At 38.4% G+C, this 20,112-nt stretch overlaps 1 protein-coding gene and 1 long non-coding RNA gene across 4 annotated transcripts in view; one reads left to right on the top strand and one right to left on the bottom strand.

Annotated features, from left to right (window-relative positions):
• LOC106878797 (myotubularin-related protein 9) overlaps nt 1-20,112 on the top strand; it is a 26,760-nt gene that overhangs the window by 3,922 nt on the left and 2,726 nt on the right. For all 3 annotated transcript variants that reach the window (XM_089340681.1, XM_089340682.1, XM_089340683.1), the window contains exons 2-14: nt 2,288-2,465; nt 3,248-3,407; nt 4,326-4,477; nt 6,295-6,423; nt 6,992-7,148; nt 8,940-9,044; nt 10,475-10,600; nt 12,226-12,328; nt 13,145-13,283; nt 14,808-14,892; nt 15,882-15,951; nt 17,123-17,222; nt 18,606-18,733. In XM_089340681.1, the coding sequence (XP_089196807.1) occupies nt 2,319-2,465; nt 3,248-3,407; nt 4,326-4,477; nt 6,295-6,423; nt 6,992-7,148; nt 8,940-9,044; nt 10,475-10,600; nt 12,226-12,328; nt 13,145-13,283; nt 14,808-14,892; nt 15,882-15,951; nt 17,123-17,222; nt 18,606-18,733 (1,601 nt within the window). In that variant the 5' untranslated portion in view covers nt 2,288-2,318. The remainder of the gene's footprint in view (nt 1-2,287; nt 2,466-3,247; nt 3,408-4,325; nt 4,478-6,294; nt 6,424-6,991; nt 7,149-8,939; nt 9,045-10,474; nt 10,601-12,225; nt 12,329-13,144; nt 13,284-14,807; nt 14,893-15,881; nt 15,952-17,122; nt 17,223-18,605; nt 18,734-20,112) is intronic.
• Nucleotides 19,939-20,112, bottom strand: part of LOC149131298 (uncharacterized) — a 21,293-nt gene continuing 21,119 nt past the window's right edge. The window contains exon 3 of the long non-coding RNA XR_016238117.1: nt 19,939-20,033. This is a non-coding gene — a long non-coding RNA (uncharacterized LOC149131298). The remainder of the gene's footprint in view (nt 20,034-20,112) is intronic.

Raw genomic sequence — 20,112 nt, forward strand, 5'->3', positions numbered from 1 at the left:
TGCTGTACTCTTCCACCACAACTTTCTCTCACTCTTTCTTCCTGTTTCTGTTATATCTGTATTTCAAAGGGCCAGCCTTGTCACACTGTGCCACGCTGAATATCCCCGAGAACTACGTTAAGGGTACACGTGTCTGTGGAGTGTTCAGCCACTTGCATGTTAATTTCACGAGCAGGCTGTTCCGTTGATCCAATCAACTAGAACCCTCGACGTCGTAAGCGACGGAGTGCCAACAACAATGTGTGTGTGCGTGTATCATTGTGTATGTGTTTGTCCCCCGCTTGACAACTGCAGAAAGAACCCTCAAATGTGGCATAACAAGCATTTGACTGGAACCCGCAGGGGAACAGGAAGCGAGGACGCCCGAAGCAGTCATGGAAGCGGAGCATTTTTGGACGAGCTCAGGACCACCTGCCTGACATGGGAAGCAGCCAAGAAACACGCCAGTGACCGCAAAAAGTGGAAAATAACTGTTGAGGCCCATTGCTCCACAAGGGGCAAAAAGGATTAAGAAGACGCGTTCGCTCGATTTGCCAGAAGTAAACACACCCTTAATCAACCTCCCACACCTACACCGTTAAACACATATCCAACATCACACACATTTGAAACAGCATACACATTTACTTACGCACACACACTCACACTGATATTCTATTTCACTCACACACCAGCATCCACAGTTCCACTTGATATTCACACTCGCAGTAACCAGTTCGTCTACATTTCCAAATATCTACTACTTTTGTTACCTCTATTTCACCTACACGGCCTTTTTTGCATGACAACGCATAAACTCACAACAGCACACAGACACACTAAAGTACACATACACAAACACACAATAGTACGCACACAAACAAAACAGCACATGCATACATATGCATACACACATACCAGAAAGCCTTACTCACACACATTAACAGAAAACAAGCATACACACTTACACATGTCACAAAAACACACACACACACTGTATACACACATTAGCTTCATAAACACACACACACACAGCCTCATACACACACATATAACCAAAAAACAAGGACATACAGACACACCTAATAGCTTCATACACACACATACAAACAATAGCTTTTTAGTGGAAAGTGGGTTATACATCTTTAGATTGTATACCTGACTTCCTACTCTAAAATTAAGAATATAACGGAACGCTGAACTCCAGACTAAACAACTTAAACAACACTTTATTTAGGTGGTAAATATGTACATCATTAGTTCTTGTTGTTACAGCTTCTGTGTGTATGAGCATAGTTGTTGGGACGTTGTTCTGTAGTTGTGAGCGAGCTGTCTTGTGTAAGTCCGAAAAATGTAGAGACAGCTTTAGCACACGTGCATGCTCATGGTCGGCCGACCGTAAAAGAGAAAGAATTGAGCGGGAAACACTTGCTTGTTTAATTCTACGCATGCGCAGGCGTTACTACAGCTTCATAAATACACACACATGCATATGCCTTGCCACTTGTTGTTCTCCTTGCCACGTGCCAAAGGCAACCACTTTACTACTTCTGGTCACTTCAGCATACAGTGGCTGTTTGATGGAAACAAATGTGTTCTCTTTCTCCATTTTTTCTCTCCTTGTTTATTCTTTCAGAAGTGCTTATGCTCAAAATGTAAAACACTTTTTCTAATTTCTGCTATTTCCTGAGGATAAAACCTAAAACACTCTGTTTTTAGCATATTTGACTCTTCCCTTTCTCCAATTTTTTACCCTCCATTTCTTTTCTTTCAAAAGAGCATATACTTGAAATGTAAAACATTTTTCTTCTAATTTCTGTTATTTCCTGAGCATAAACCTTATATAATCTAGGAGAGTATTGTAGTTCGCTTGAAGCATTGTGTATTGTTTGTAAAGAATAAAAAGTTTAGAATGGTATAACAATGCACTATAAAACAAAAAATGGACTATATACCTGTTGTAATTTGGTTATCTATAGTCCGATGATATTTCGGAATTACAATTCATTCTTCAGATATTCTTTGCTGAAAGAAGATCTGAAGAAGGAATTGTAATTCCGAAATATCATCGGACTATAGATAACCAAATTACAACAGGTATATAGTCCATTTTTTGTTCTATAGTGCATTGTTATACCATTCTAAACTTTTTATTCTTATATAATCTGTTTTTGGCATATTTGGGCTCTGTTTTTTCTTTTTGTTTTTTTGTTGTTTTTTTTTTTTACAGCAGCCTAAAATGAGCATCATTATTTCTTATGAACATATATTTCTTTACCAATGACTGTTTTCTCTTTATTATCTGTAGATATCATAAAAGAATTCTTCAACAGTGAAAAATGGAATTTGTTGAATTCATCAACACACCAACTGTTGATAATGTGGTTCTTCACAAACCATTCGAGTTGTCTTTAGAAGGCACACTCTGTGTAACTGGACATCATCTTATTCTTTCTTCAAGACAAGAATCCAAAAGTGAACTGTGGGTAAGTTAACCCTTCATCATCATCATCGTTGTCATGACCATCATTATTTAATGTCTGTTTTTCATGCTGGCATGGGTTGGACAGTCTGACAGAAGGCTAGCAACCTGAAGAGCTGCACCAGGTTCTATTGTCTGTTTTTGGCATGGTTTCTATGATTTGATACTTTCCTGATGCCAACCACTTTAAAGAGCGTACTGGGTGCTTTTTTATGTGGCACCAGCACCAGTGGTATCACCAAGTAACCTGCAAGACAAAGACCTCTTAATAAGTACTAGGCTTACAAAGAATAAGTCCTGGGGTTGATTTGCTTGACTAAAGGCGGTGCTCCAGCATGGCCGCAGTCAAATGACTGAAACAAGTAAAAGAGTAAATTGGTTTTATCAACTGAATTACCTTAAAGATGGGACAATTTGTATGCTTGTGTTGCAGATTTCTGCTTGTACTTCAAGACCAAAATTTTTACGAGTCTTGGCTCATACAGCAAATTACTTGTACAATGGAGCACTTGTACTATGATGTTCTACTATATTTGTTTTTTAGAAGCGTCGAATGCGTATCATATTATATAGACAAAAAAGTAATATTTTGAACACAGTATTACTGTGAAAATAGCAAAAAAAAATTGAGTACTATCCTTGTTTGTTACCAAATTTTTGTTTTGCAAGGATAGTAATACCCAATTTTTCTTCTGTTTCCACAGCGATACAGCTTTTGAAATATTACTTTCTTGACTGATTTATTGTCTCAAGTATCGACTAACAAACCTAATTCTTATTCTGCAGTTACTTCATCGCAGTATTGACAGTGTTGAGAAGAAACTATCTGGTGCTGGTGGTACTTTAACAATTCGCTGCAAAGACTTTTCTATCATCCAACTGGAAATCCCTTTGGCTGAAGAATGCATCAACATTGCTAGTTCAGTGGAACAACTGTCAAATATAGGTAAGATTCTTGTCACCTGGTTTAACCTTTTAGCCTTCAGATTAATGTAACATTTATTCTCATTGTTCTAAATTTATCCAGCATCATCTTGTAGCTTCAAGTTTTCAATTTTATGATTGTTTATTTTTAGAATGAGATTGTTGGGCAGACATGAGAAGCCAGACCAAACTGGCTTGGACATAAAACAGGTAGAATATTTTGGACGGATACGGCCTGTTTAAATGCTAAAGGGTTAACATCACCCTCGTCAACACTGCCACTATCTGATTCTGGGAGTCTTTGAGCAGAGTCCACCCTGTTGCAAAATATTTGGATCAAGTCTGTGATCTTAGGATATTTTGATATCCTGTGTTATATTTCTTCATACTGTAAACATCTAAGATGTCTACAGTATGCTTTCTGTTTCTATAGCCACTGGCATGGCTGGGATGGAAGGTAAGATCTACCTTGGCAGAATTTGAACTCAGAACATAAAGACAGAAAAAATGCTGCCAAGCATTTTGCCCGGCGTGCTAACGATTCTGCCAGCTCGTCACCTTGTTCTTGTAGAATATCAAAAATGGAGGACACTGCTTATATGACAGTGATACTCATTTACAGTTGTTATAGGATGACAAAATAAGGAAGTACACATACACACACACACACACACACACATGTAGATATCTATGATTTATATACCATGGGCTGCTTTCTGTTTGCATCCCCCAAATTTCCCCAGATGTGTTTGGACAGTCTAGAGCTATAGTAGACGTCTCTTGCACACTTGCTCATGGTGCCAAATAGTAGTATTGAACCTGAAACCATGTGATTAAGAAATGAACTTCTGAACAACACACCCATACCTGCACTTATAATTTCTTATGTAAACGAATCAAAGTATTATTTATTAATTCTTAATTCTTATTATGTCTGTAGATGATGTTGCCCTTATGTATCCTTTCTTCTACCGACCCTTGTTTGATGTCCTGGAAGATGGTTGGCAAGCTTTCCTCCCTCAAGAGGAATTTAACCGTTTCAAAGAATGTTCTGATGAATGGCGCCTTAGTTACATAAACAAAGATTACGAGGTTTGTGTTTCTTGTTCTTGTTTATCTTCAAACATTATTGTTGTTTTGTTTGTTTGTTTTGTTTTCTTTTTCTATGAAGGATTGTAGCTTACTGGTTATAGTATTCAGCTAATGATCATATGGTTGTGAGTTCATTTCCCGGTGATAAACTGAAATTGAACCAAATTTGATGACTGGCACCTATGCCAACCTTCCTTTGTTGGACACTAAACTAAGCTTGTGAAGACCTGTTGGGGCAAGTGAGATCGAAACTGAACCAAATTCAATGACTGGCATCCGTGCCAGTGGAGTGCTAACAGTGCCATTTGAGCGAGATCACTGCCAGAGCAGCAGTCTCGCTTCCGTGCCAGTGGCATGTAAAAAGCACCATTTGAGTGCGATCATTTCCAGCTTCGTCTTACTGGCACTTGTGTCAGTGGCATGTGAACAAAACATTGGATTGACTCTTGTGCAGGTGGCATGTAAAAAACACCATTTGAGCGTGGCCGTTGCCAGTACTGCTGGACTGGCCCTCGTGCCGGTGGCACACAAAAAGCACCCATTACACTCTCTGAGTGGTTGGCATTAGGAAGGGCATCCAGCTGTAGAAACTCTGCCAGATCAGATTGGAGTCTGGTGTAGCCATCTGGTTCACCAGTCCCCAGTCATATCGTCCAACCCATGCTAGCATGGAAAGCAGACATTAAATGATGATGATGATGCATTGTATCCTTGACCAAGACACTTTATTTCATATTGCTTCAGTCCACTCAGCTGCCAAAAGTGAGTTGAACCTGTAATTCAACGGGGCCAGCCTTGTCACATTGAATCTCCTTGAGAACTATGTTAAGGATGCGCATGTCTGTGGAGTACTCAGCCCACTTGCACATTAATTTCATGAGCAGGCTGTTCTGTTGATGGGATCAACTGGGACACTCATTATCGTAATCAACAGAATGCTGCGGGATCAGCCCTGATTAAGAAAACCTATGACCAAAGACATTCCAACCATGACTGTCATGTCTTTTATTCAGACATATTCATACAAATCCTGCATTCTGATAACTACTGGGCTCATGGTACTTGTTGCACCAGACCAATGCAAGTTTGAAAGACGAGAGAGTAGGACTGGCTCTTCACAAACCATGCTGACTATAATAATAAACCCTTACTGCTTGTGTGGTGGTGCCTGGTTTAGTGGTTGAAGTGTTGGACTCATGATTGTGAGTTTGCTGTTTTGATCCCTAGACCAGGTGATGTGTTCTTGAGCAAAATTCTTCATTTCACATTGCTCCAGTCCACTCAGCAAGGAAAAATTATCCTGAAATTGGGGTGCATCTAACTCTCGCCACTATAGGCTAATTATTATCCTTTTGCATATATAGGATAAAAGAGTAGAGGGCAAAGGTCCCCTTTGGTCATGAATGACCATGGGATTGCACCTAGAAAGTTCCCCTCTGAGGTACATGTCTGGGCAAGGTTGTTTATGGAAGACCAGCAGTCACCCAAGCGTACCAGCCTTTCTTCGGGAAAAGGCAAAGGCTGATACGGCTTGCCACCAGTGTCATCACAACTCATTTCTACAACTGAGTGAACTGGAGCAATGTGCAATAAAGTGTCTTGCTCAAGAACACAATACACAACCTGGTCTGGAAATCAAACTACAGTAATGTTTTCTGCTATAGCTAAGGTACTTTTGTAATGTGCTTCAATGCACTCAAAACTTTTATCTAAATATGCACTGCTGATATATGGTTGTGTTGGTTTTCCTTTTGTTTATCTTCCATGTTTGATTGAATACCATAACTGACCCCATTTCATGTTGTTTGTACCAACAGGTGTGTCCTTCATACCCTCACCTTGTTATTGTTCCGAAATCTATTGATGACATCACACTTGTTCGTGTGGCAGGCTTCAGACAACATGGACGTTTCCCTGTCCTCTGCTATTATCACAAGGATACAAAGGTAAATGTGTGGTCCAGCTCCTTTGTCTTTTAGCTTTGCATATGTGTGTTTGTCTGTGGAGGCGTAATGGTCCAGTGGTTAGGGCAGCGGACTCACGGTCATAGGATCGCGGTATCGATTCCCAGACCGGGCGTTGTGAGTGTTTATTGAGCGAAAACACCTAAAGCTCCACGAGGCTCCGGCAGGGGATGGTGGCGAACCCTGCTGTACTCTTCCACCACAACTTTCTCTCACTCTTTCTTCCTGTTTTTGTTGTGCCTGTGATTCAAAGGGTCAGCCTTGTCACACTGTGTCATGCTGAATATCCCCGAGAACTACGTTAAGGGTACACGTGTCTGTGGAGTGCTCAGCCACTTGTACGTTAATTTCATGAGCAGGCTGTTCTGTTGATCAGATTAACTGGAACCCTCGACGGAGTGCCAACAACATGTGTGTTTGTGTGTGTGTATGCATATACGTGTTTCTGTCTACACACACACACACACATTTGTTCATCTGTGCTAATTCCCTCCTTTCATCTGCCAGTCTCACTTCTATTCTCCTTTGTCGTTTCCCACTCATTTTACAGGCTGTGATGATGCGAAGTAGCCAGCCACTTACTGGAACAAATGGACGCAGATGCAAAGATGATGAAAGACTTGTCAATGCAGTTTTAGGGATTGGTCGCCGTGGTTACATCCTTGATACCCGATCTCAGGGTCATGCCAAAGCAGCTCAGGCAAAAGGTAAGTTTCTTTCTATGAACATCACTCACTCCCTATTATAATATTTAGCCCTGTAGCATTTTAACCAGTTATATCCGACCAAAGCATTCTACCTGTTTTATGCTACAGCTGATCAGATTTTGCCTCTCACACCAACCCTACAATATCATTTAAAAACTTAACAGTTACTTCATTGGGCTGTGTGTTGTGTTCTTGAGCAAGATACTTTACTTCACGTTGCTCCAGTTCACTCAGCTGTAGGAATGAGTTGTGACATCACTGGTCCCAAGCTGTATTGACCTTTGTCTTTCCCTTGGATAACATTGATGGTGTGGAGAGGGAAGGCTGGTATGCATGGGCGACTGCTGGTCTTCCATAAAACAACCTTGCCCAAATTTGTGCCTCAGAGGGTAACTTTCTAGGTGTAATCTCATAGTCATTCACAGCTGAAGGGATCTTTACTTTTTACTTCATCAAAATCACCGAGCTAAAAGATGATGCTTGGTTAATTCAAAATGATGTGAATAAATAAGAATTACTTTCGACAGAGTAATCTGAACACTAAAGAGTTGAACAGTTTCAGGGGGATCTGTAAGATGGACTGATTTTTGTTGTTGTTGCTGTTGTTTGTGTTGTCTACCCCTTATATTGTCCCAAGCATGACTTCAAACTGCATCTGGTTGTGGAACCACTTCTTAGCTATTGTTGTTCCCAGGTTTACGCTGACCTGGAGTAGCAGCACCTGTTAGAATCCCAGCTATGAGTTAATTAGCATTGAACCACTGGGAATAAAGGAGCCCTAGTTCTTATTAGAATGTACTCCTAGGAGAAGATAAACTCGTATTATAAAAACCTGAAGTATAGTTGGTTTCTGATCGTCTCAACCTCTGTTGTTCTACTGATGTTATAGGTACTTGCTCTGAAAAGTGGTCTTAGTGTTGTGTAACATTTTATCCGTTCGAAACAAATTAATTCATGCACAGGAACTTCTTGGACTCTTGGAACGTTTCCACAAACTTACCGAATTTGAGATATGGCCTTACTCGGTCATGTGTTGATTTCAACCATGCATGCACGCACGCGCGCGCACACACTCACACACACATAAGTCCAGGGTATGACTTCAAACTACATCTGGTTGTTGAACCCTGGTACAAGATCCTGGGTTTTGAGGAGTATGAAACCGTTTCTTAGCTACTATTGTTTCCAGATCTGCTCTGGCCTTGAGTAGCAGCACCTATTAGGATCCCAGCTATGAGTTAATTAGCATTGAACCCTAGTTCTCATTAGAACTTCCTTCTAGAAAAAGATAACTCATAGTTCTGTATTTAAGAGATGAGGAATTATATACATTATTTACATTTGAAGGATATTTGTCCTCATCTTGTTTGTTGTTAACACAACGTTTCAGCTGATATACCCTACATCCTTCATCAGGTGTCTTGGGGAAATTTCAAACCTGGGTTCTCATTCCTAAGGTATTTTTCGATGTTACTATTATTATTATTATTATTATTATTCAGGTCACTGCCTGGAATTGAACTTGGAATCTTGGGGTTAGTAGCCCACACTCTTAACCACTACGCCATATGCCCATGGGCATATGGTGTTGTGTTAACAACAAACAATATGAAGACAAATATCCGTGAAATGTAAATAATGTAAAGATAACTCGTATAAAAAAAAACCTGAAGTTTCATTGGTTTCTGGTCATCTCAACCTCTCTTGTGCACTGGTGTTATAGGTAATTGTTTTGAAAAGCAACTTAAGTCCTTGTCATTTAACCCTGTTCTCTGTTTCTGTTGATTCCAGGTGGTGGATTTGAACCTGAAGCTCATTATAGCCAATGGAGAAGAATCAATCAAGCCATTGACAGAAAACATGCCCTCCATGATTCCATCATCAAACTGATTGAAGGTAATCACTATTATATCTCTCTATTTCTCTCTCTCTATCTCTCTGTTCTGTCTTTTTCTTTCTCCCTGTTGCTCTCTCCCTCTCTCTGTTACCCTCTATCTCTTGTTCTCTCTCTTTCTCTTGCTCACTCTCTTGTTCTCTTTCTCTCCCTCTATCTCTCACTCTTGTTCTTTCTCTTTCTTTTACTCTCTCTATTTCTCTTATTCTCTCTCTCTCTTGCTCTCTTCTTGTTCTCTCTCTCTTACTCTTTCTCTCTCTCTCTCCCTCCCCCCCTCTCTCTCTGCCTTTAGTAATGTTACTTTCTCTCTTTCTTATTTAACTGTAATTAAGAAGCTTGTATTGTCACCATGTGGCATCAGGTTTAGTCCCACTCTGTGGAACTTTAGGTAAGTGCCATCTACTATAACCCTGGGCCACCTTATGCCATGTGAGTTTTAGGAAAAAATGTGTTTGCATTAATAATTTCACACATACACACACACTTATATATGTGTGTGTGAAACCTTTAATCCAAACACATTTTTTTCTCTTTGTTTTCTTTTTTCTTTCTCTGTTTTCTTTCTTCGTTCTTTTCTGTCGAAGAGCATAGACTCAAAACATTAAATACTTTTCCAGTTTTGCTGAACATCAAACTAATACACCTTGTTTATTGTTCTCTCACTTGTCTTTGTTTTTTGTACTTTGAAATACACACACACACACACACACACATATTCAGTAACAATAATAAATTTAATTTTTCTTTGACAATTTTTAGTTTTACCAATTTTTAATATATCACTCCTGTTTAAAACCTCTTACCTACTTGACAATTGCATTTCTATCTCTGCCTTGAAGGAAGCTTTATTTCTTGGACCCATATTTTTGTGCGCAACGATATTGTTAAACCTCTGTTAACAGTACCGTATGCATGTCCTTTCCGTTTTCTTTCATGCACAGATAAATTTTTCACTCTAGACCTTAATGGTCGTAAAGACACTATATCAGTGGATAGACTAAAAAAGGCCTTCGTAGAGAAAACTGTCCATGTTCCCACTGCAGACGACACACACACACAGCATTACAAACACGGTCTGCACACCCACTTTCACATTCCATGACTACCGTTGGGATCAACCAGGTACTGAACAAGGATTCTGGATTATTTTTCTGGTTTTTTTAATTAATTTTTGAGAGCGGTCGGGTTCATTTTTAGTGTTTTCGTTTGTGAAAGTAGTCGAATTTATTTCAGATATTCTCATTTTAAAGATCATCTCTGGGTAATCATTGAGAGGACTTTGGTATTGCCTTGGCAGAGGTTTGTGCTCTCTGAATGCTCTTATTATTATTATTATTATTATTATTATTGATTGATTGATAAAATGTTAAACTTCTTTTTTAAAGATTCTATGTCTAGTATCTTCAATAAAGTTCTCCTTTTCCTTTCATAGCTTGTAATGATACAAGTACTTCCACAGACAAATGGTTGTCCAAATTAGATTCCAGCGGTTGGCTGAGTAACGTTAAAGATGTCATCAATGCTGCTTGTATGGTCGCCCAGTTTATCGATAAAGAAGGTAAAAACTATTATCTTACCTCTGTTTACTTTCTCTATTTATTGTATCATATCTGCGTCACCCTATGCCCTTAAAACCTGTCCTGCAATTATAATTATAACTGTGTAACAAATTTTTATCTTTTTTTTTATGTCATTTGGTCAGTAAGTGTTCTTTCCTATTTGCTTCTCTCTAGAAATCAAAGGAAGTGACTACTATTCCCTTCAAATTTTGCTTTTGTGACCTGGACAGCAATGTTTTGAAACTGACCTTTTTCCCATTACATTTCATATAGATTCATTGCTGAAGCAGAAATATCGTTATAGCAAATATTCTGCTCAATACCAGAGATTTGCCTGTCAGTTGCTTGACCTTAATCTCTTAAGCATGTCCCTTAGTGACTGACTATAAGTGCATGTCTGATCATGAGCAGGAGTTGTGAGGGAGCATCATAGTCATGTGTTGAGAGGGATTCTTTGGGTTTGAATAAATGTAACAAAAGCAAAGTTTGAAGGAAATATTAGTCATTTTCCATACTTTGTAGGGGGTCAACAAATAGGAAATAACCGTTACTACTTAAGGACAAAAATTGTGTTACATAGTGTCATTTCTTCAGCTACTCTAACTACATGCCAATTGCTTCTGTTAGGATCCTCTAGTGGACTCTGCCCCCATAACCCTCATTCTCTTTCTCTCCTCTCTTTTTGTCATGTAATAAACTCACTCTATCAATTCATATCTTCATTTGCTTTTCTTCTCCCTTCAAATACTATGGCCTGTACCTTTTATTTTATCATGTACCTCTCTAATTCCTTATCTCTATTGTACAACTCTATCTTTCTTCATACCTCTTCTCTTCTGTTATTGCTTGTGCCATCACTTTGTCTCTAACTCTTTTTTCCCATCTGTCTTTATATTTCTCTGCCTGCTTACCTGACTGCCAGTTTTGTTGGTATACTAACTACTGGCTGTTTATTTTTCTATCTCTCTTTCCACCTATTTGTTTAACTTATATAATCCACTCCATTTATTAAACCTTTCTTTCTCTTTCCACATTTCTAAAATATGGTAAACAGATAGAATCCAACACAAAATATAAGTAAATAATTTTTAAAAAAAGAAGCTTTGAGATGTCATAGTTATAAGACATCATAGGCTGAAGATAACAGCTTTGAGGTATTATAGCATTAAGATTATCATAATATTAAAATGTCACAGCTTTGAGATTATCATGGCCTTAAGATATTTTAATATATCATAACTCTAACATGTCACAAAGCTTTAAATTCTTCTGACCCAAAGATACAACCTTGAAATATTGTCTTAAGATGTCAACCTTAAGATTATCATGGCATTAAGATATCATAGCCTTGAGATTATCATGACCATAAGACATTATTGTCGTAAGATATAACTTTAACATGTCATAAAACCAAGAATTATCATAATCCAAAGATATAGTAAACTTTAAATTTCCAGATCCAAATATGTCATAGATTTTATATGTCAGAGCTTTAAGATGTCAGTATCTTGAAATACTAAAATTCTAAGATATCCTCAATTTAAAACATCTGACCCTACAGATTATTGAAAAGTTTTCAATGTGTTATATGGTTATATTATTGTTCATTAATCTTTCTCTTCAGCTGCCTCCGTTTTGGTGCATGGCTCAGACGGTTTGGACACCACTCTGCAGGTCACTTCGTTGGCTCAACTACTACTGGACCATGACTGTCGTACAGTGAGAGGGTTGGTTATCTTTTAATCTTTTATCTTTTAGTAGTTTTGGTCATTAGACTGCGGTCATGCTGGGGCACCACCTTGAAGAGTTTTTAGTTGAATGAATTGACTCCAGTACATTTTTATTAAGCCTAGGGTAAAGGGTAAAGACACCCTTTGGTCATGAATGACCATGGGATTGCACCTACAAAGTCTCTCTCTGAGGCACAAATCCAGGCAAGGTTGTTATGGAAGACCAGCAGTTGCCCATGCATTCTATTCGTCCCTCTCCATGCCCCTGATGTTATCCAAAAGAAAGGCAAACACTGGTACAGTTTGGCACCAGTGACAATGCAACTCATTTCTACAGGTGAGTGAACTGAAGCAACATGAAATAAAATGCCTTGCTCAAGAACACAACACACAGCTCGGTTTGGGAGTCGAACTCACTACCTCATGATTGCGAGCTTGATGCTCTAACCACTGAGCCAAATGGTCTGTTTTGCTGAACCACTAACTTATGGGGATATAAGCAAATCAATTCAGGTGGTAGGGGACAAATACAGACACAAAGATACACACACACATGCACACACACACACACACACACACATATGTATAAAACACACACACACACATATACACATATAAACACATACATAACATCATTGCCATCATCATCATCACCATTTAATGTCCTGTTTCATCTTACAAGTTTAATTACCTGAAAAATTATAATCCCAGACGTTTAAACACTTCATCTTTTAATTCCTTGTGTTTAGCTAAAACCCGACAGTTTCCTGTCTCTCTCAGTGGTTCGTTAGATTATCTGTTTATATTATGTAGGTTTGAGGCCCTTGTTGAACGAGAATGGTTGCAAGCTGGTCACCCATTTCAGGAAAGATGTGCCAAGTCTGCTTTTGCTATGACAAAACAACACAAAGAGGCTCCTGTATTTCTGCTTTTCTTGGATTGTGTCTGGCAGGTAAGATAGAATATTGTATCTTTGTTGATTTTTTTCCCCTTAAGGTAGAAAGCCTTGAGGGATCCTTCCTTTACTCCGTTTCACAGTGTGGTCCTACCTGTTGGGAATCTAAACTGTACCTTGCGATAAAAAGGATGCATTCTACATATTATAAGTCAGTGATCCCCAATGTGTGGCAAATGCCCCACCAAGTGGGGCCTGGGAAAATTGTGGTGTGGTGTGGGATCCAAAATTTTTATCTTTGTTTTCAGTGGGACATGGAATTGTGAAAATCTCTCTCTCACAGCAGACATACTACACCTATTCTCAGCCTAGCCAAACCAATCCGTCCTGTGTGAAGACTGTTTGCTACAGTATAACAGTATTCTAATGTCCTAGTGTGGATATTTTTTAAAGGAAAGTTTATAATTATGAAATATTCTTTTCTACTCTAGGCACAAAACCTGAAATTTTTGGTGAGTGGTGGTGGTGGAAAGGGGTGGTGGCAGTCGATTAGATCAACTTCAGCACACAACTGGTATTTAATTTATCGACCCCGAAAGAATGAAAAGCAGATTGACCTCAGCGGAATTTGAACTCTGAACATAAAGACAGACGAAATACCGCTAAGCATTTCACCTGGCGTGCTAAAAACAGACAGGTGTGAGAAGTGCACTGAATAATAGACCAGCAGAAGGAGATGTTTTCCTTGGGTTGAATGGCAGTATTGTCATCTCTTGGAGGATAGCCACATTAAAGTGGCCATAGGCAATACCAAAATAAAGTATGCCCCACCGGTGAGGCATACACTTTTCTGGAAGGTTATATAAGGGTTTGGGGTAAAGCAGATTGGGAAACACTGCTATAAATTTTCCTTGCTATCTGACCTGGACATACTGCAGCAATAGATTGCTGAAAGGCAACTCAAGATGGCTGTGGACAAGTGCACCTCTTGGAACTTTCCTACTTCCTTTGCAACACTAACCTTAAGAAGTTTGCTGGTGAATGTTACCTAGACATTATTGTCAATAATGATCTGTGTTGGATGAATTACATTTCTAAAATTGGCGAAAAAGCCTTTTTTCAGAAGCTCACTGGCTATCTATGGCTATGGTATGTCCGCACATACAGTTTGTGTCTCCTTCAATCAGGAATCCCTATCTTGTTAAAACAGTGATGGGGCACAAACACAGACATAAAGACACAAACACACACACACACATGTATGCAATGGGCTTCTTTCAATTTCTGTCTACTGAATCTACTCACAAGGCTTTGGTCAGCACGAGTGGGACTGAACCTGGAACCATGTTGTTGAAAAGCAAACTTCTTACCACACAGCCACACCTGAACCTACATTTGCCAACAATATAGATTTGTATGCTTTTGTGCACCATGCATCCAAATGAGAAGATCTCTCAATGCAAATACCGCAGTTTGCGGCCTTCTAACAAAATACCCACTTTGAGTTGGATATAAAGATTGCCTTTTGGTATTTATACTGCTTCTGTCCCTAAATGATTATAATTTCTTTATGTGTTATAGATATGGCAACAATTTCCATGCTCTTTTGAATTCAATGAAGATTTCCTCCTGCTGTTATTTCAGCATGCTTATGCTTCACAGTTCGGTGAGTAAAGCAGTTAATTTATATTCACTCAAATTATTATTCACAAATTAGTATTAATGTATTGAGTATTAAAAAAGGCAGTATTAAATTAAAATAGTCTTCTATGTATCTTAATGTATATACACTGCTGATAGGCCAGTGACTGCAGTATTTGTCCTGATATAACATCTCTTATAGATTTGCTATTGCGTTTTTATCACAGCATGTCTATAAGAAGTGTTACCCTCAGGATAGATACTGCTGTAGCTGGCCTGGCAACAGTGTATATACATTAAGCATTATGCATGGATGATCATTGTATTGTGATTGCTCTACTCCTCAGTTAACTCTAAATGTTTTCCCCACTCTACTTTTAAAACAAAAATTGCATATCTGATATTTCTTCGATTAGAATAGTGATTAATCCTTTAGCGTTTAAACCGGCCAAATCTGGCTCAAATATTTTACATGTTTAACATTCTGAAAATAAGCAATCGCATCATTGTAGCTTTGAGATTTCAATGATGTGATTGTCTATTTTTAGAACAACATTGCAGGGTAGGTATGAGAGATCAGATATAGATGATTGAACTCTTTAGCATTCAGATTACTCTGTCAAATGTACTGCTTATTTTTCTCATTGTTTTGAATTAATCATCATTACCTCATTAGCTTTGTGATTTTGATGGTGTGAGTGTGTATTTTTAGATTGACATTGCAGGGTAGATATGAAAGGTCATATCTAGTCAGTTTGAGCATAAAACAGATAGAATATTTGGGACGGATATGGCCAGTTTAGTAACGAGAAAATTCTTTTATTAAATACACCATTATTATTTTTCTCAAAATTCATTGAAACAATGGCAGTCTATTTTAACAGAAATAGGACAACAAAAGTGTTAATGGTTAATGTGAATGTCATCTTGGTGAATTATTCTTATTTTCATATTTGAATTATTTTTGACAACTTTTGACAATGCATTACATTTTCTCTTGTTTCTCTCCTCAAGGGACATTCTTGTGCAATAATGAGTTTGAAAGGAAGAACCATGAACTTGTAACAAAAACTGTATCATTATGGTAAGTCAAGTGGTGTCTTCACAATGCAGCACAACACAACACACATTCACATGCATGTGTACAGGCACACACATGCACACTCTCTCTCCTGTTGCCAACACTCACCTATTTCTAATCAAGCTAATTTTTCCCACATGACCAGACATGTTTTCCATGGAAGACCAGAAATGATAATATGCATTTACAAGTAACATATATGTATGTGTGTGTGTGTGTGTGTGTGAGAGAGAGAGTAAAAATAAATACAAAAAAAGGGTTTTGTATGATCGTGTATAGAGGAATATATTATTTTATTGAAAAGAGTTCTAACTCTGTCTGTTTTTTATGTTTTATTTATATTCTTGTAAAATTAATGTGGGATATAGAATATGGAATATATAATATATAATATAAAAATGGATGGTACAATGAAATGAAGTATTGAATGTCTTATTGAATATATGGAATATGTCTTATTGAATATATGAAATATTGAGTGTTCAATATAAAGGATTAAATATATAAAGGCAAATACGTATTTTCTATACCTTGTGGTATTTCATCATGGCCGGTATGACAGACTTTAACAGACTGTAATAGACTGGCTGGTTTTTTGTCTTTTATACCAATTCCTTTGGACAGCAGCAGTATGTGTTTGGCTATTTTTAGAATTGATGCCAAATTTATTTTTAGAAATGATGACATTTGAGAAATTTTTTTGTGTTTTGGTTATAGGGATAAGATTTTTAAACCCCAGTAGGTGTTTGGCTATTTTTAGAAATGATGCCAAATTTATTTTTAGAAATGATGACATTTGAGAGATTTTTTGTGTTTTAGTTATAGGGATAAGATTTTTAAACCCCAAGTAAGATAAATTTAATCATTGTTTGTTAAGAGTGGGTTTGAATTTCTTAATAAAGTCCTTTTCTTTGCATTTTCTCTCAATTTCATTCCGGTTGTAACATACACATACACACACAACAATGGGCTTCTTTCAGTTTCCATCAACTAAATCCATTCATAAGATTTCGGTCAATCTGGGGTACAGTAGAAGACACTAGCCAAGTGTGTTGCGCAGTGGGACTGAACTCAAGACCGCATGGTCGGGAAGCAGAATTCTTAACCAGACAACCACATCTGCACCTTATGTTGACCACTATTGATATATCTTTCTTTGGTTTTTTCCTTCTAGGTCCTATGTCAACCGACCTGAAGTTATCCAGACATACATGAATCCTATGTACGAACCAAACCAAGGTGTACTTTGGCCATCTGTTGCTCCACAAAGTTTGGTAAGTAGCACCATTATCAATTCAAATTATGTTTCCTAGTTGTCATTTCCTAGTATGTGGAGGTACGGCATTCCATTGGTTACAACGACGAGGGTTCCTGTTTCGTTCTGTCAACAGAACAGCCTGCTCTTGAAATTAATGTGCAAGTGGTTGAGCATTCCACAGACATGTGTACACTTTATGCAATTTTCAGGGAGATTCAGTGTGACACAGAGTATGATAAGGCCGGCCCTTTGAAATACAGGAATACAGGTACTACTCATTTTTGCTAGATGAGTAGACTGGAGCAATGAGTGATAAAGTGCCTTGCTCAAGGACACACCATGCCACTGGAAATCAAACTCACAACTTTATGATCATGAACCAAATGCCGTAACCACTAAGCCATGTGCCTTGTAAGGGTATATGGCTTAGTGAATTGAGTGTTTCACTCACAATTGTAAAATTGTGGTTTCAATTCCCAGACCGGGTAGTGTGTTGGGTTCTTGAGCAAAACATTTCATTTCATGTTACTCCAGTCCACTCAGCTGTAAATGAACCCCAGCAATGGCCAAGAAGTTGGCCCTCTGACTGGCTGGGGTCCCATTCAGAGGATAGTTTTGTAATCTCAGTCACTGGAAACCAAGCTAATCTCCAGCCTTATGAGTTTCAGGACTCATGGCAGATGCTAAGTCTGAGTCTACGAGAATTGTAGACGTTTTATTTTATTCTAATCTTGTTTCAATCATTGGACTTTGGCCATGCTGGGGCACTACTTTGAAGTGTTAAGTCGAACAAAACAACCCGTCTTTTTTTTTTTAAAAAGCTTGGTAGTTATCCTATTGGTCACTTTTTGCTGAACTGCTTACATGCAGGGGTGTAAACAAACCAACACTAGTTGTCAAGCAGTGGTAGGGGAAAAACAGTTATTTTATGTAATTCTTAATTAATTTTTAAAAATTCAGAGTAATGAAAGTAACAGAAATATAGCAACAAAACGGTCAAACTGATCTAACATCAAAATTTCGTGTTAATTTATTATCCAAACTACAATTTTATATGACAGTTATTCTAGTTAGTTCTTCATTATTTTCAAAATTAATTAAAAATTCCAAGTAGTGTGTTACAACAAATATAGTATCAATGTGAAGCTGAACTAATTTTAAATCTGCCGTCAGAATTTCATGTTAATTTATAATCCCAAAACACAATATGACAATTTTTTTACTTAATTCTTTATTATTTTGCAAATTAATTTTTAAAACTCAAAGTAGTGTGTTGCAACAGAAATGGAGTAACAAAACATTTAAGTCCATAAAGTAAAACTAAACAAATCACAATTTTTTAAAACTAAACCTGCTTATCATTCCCTTTCTTTCTCTCTCTATCTATCTATCTATCTAGCAACTATGGACTGCTCTGTACTGTAGTTCCATCATTGACAATGGACCAAGAATCGAAGGATGGGATGAAATGGCTCATATTCAAGAATCTGACAAAGAACTACGCTCCAGAGTCAACCGACTGCGAAGGTATTTACCTTTTACTGTTTCTTATTTCTTTATTGCCCACAAGGGGCTAAATATAGAGGGGACAAACAAGGGATTAAGTCGATGGACTTACCTTTTACTGTTTCTGTCCTCTTCATTGTTCACTCTCTCTCAGGCTGTGTAACCATGTACCCCCTCTGCAGCAAGACACTTTCTGCCTTACTCTAACCGTTCATCATCTGACACAAGATCCCCTCCTCCAATGCCCTCCCTCCTTTCTCAAAGATTCCTTGTCTTGCAAAGCTACTCGATGACTCTGCCAGTGCTGGTGCCACTGAAAAAGCATCCAGTCCACACTGTAAAGTGGTTAGCATTTGGAAGGGCATCCAACTGTAAAAGTCATGTCAAAACTGGCCTCGCCTGTGCTGCTGGTGCCATGTAAAAAGCACTCAGTCCACTCTGTGAAGTGGTTGGTATTAGGAAGGGGATCTAGCCATAAAAACCATGCCAAAACAGACACAAAAGTCTGTTGTAGCCTTCTGTCAAACTATTCAACCCATGCCAGCCTGGGAGGCGGATGTTCAATGATGATGATGACGGTGATGATGTATATATATGTATAGCGTCGCCTTACTGGCACTTGTGCCGGTGGCATGTGAACAAAACATTTGAGCGAGGTTGTTGCCAGTGCCGCTGGACTGGCTCCTGTGCAGGTGGCATGTAAAAAACACCACTTCAGCGTGGCTGTTGCCAGTACTGCGTGACTGGCCGGTGGCACATAAAAGCACCCACTACGCTCTCGGAGTGGTTGGCGTTAGGAAGGGCGTCTCTCACTGTTTCTTGAGTAACGCTGCGATGGACTGGCATCCCGTCCAGCAGGGGGGGAACACATACACCATAGAAACCTGGCCCATGAGCCTGGCTAGGCTTTAAAAGGGTGCAAAAGAAAAGAATTGGTTTTAATAATGACTATCTCAAGAAGATTCTGAAAAGTTCCTGGTTTTAAGGGTAACATGAAAGGCCCGATTAGGGCCTAATTCTCAATAAGTGTGTGAATCTTGGAGATGAATATGTTGAATAAAATCATTAACTAATCCCCCTGTATTTTCTTTTACCCAAAGCCAGGAACTTTGCAGCATTCCTTTGTATATGATATATCTCTGTAAAAGGTTGATAGTTGCAATAGAGACATTAGTCTCTCTCTATCACCTTTCAACAAAATTATATATTAATAAACAGTAGAACAATTAACAACATAATGAAAATAAGTTTTATTTTTGGTGATGCTTGGTTTTACAAATCTTGTGTTATTCAGCCTGGCAGCCGCTGGTTAACTTGTAATCTGCATTGGAAGGTTAAAAGCTTCGTTGAGGCATCTGAGAGGAGCAAGTTGTTGTTACATCGAAGGCATCACGCTAAAG

The sequence above is a fragment of the Octopus bimaculoides genome, chromosome 23 (assembly GCF_046866305.1).
Source record: "Octopus bimaculoides isolate indiv1 chromosome 23, ASM4686630v1, whole genome shotgun sequence".
Lineage (NCBI taxonomy): Eukaryota > Metazoa > Mollusca > Cephalopoda > Octopoda > Octopodidae > Octopus > Octopus bimaculoides.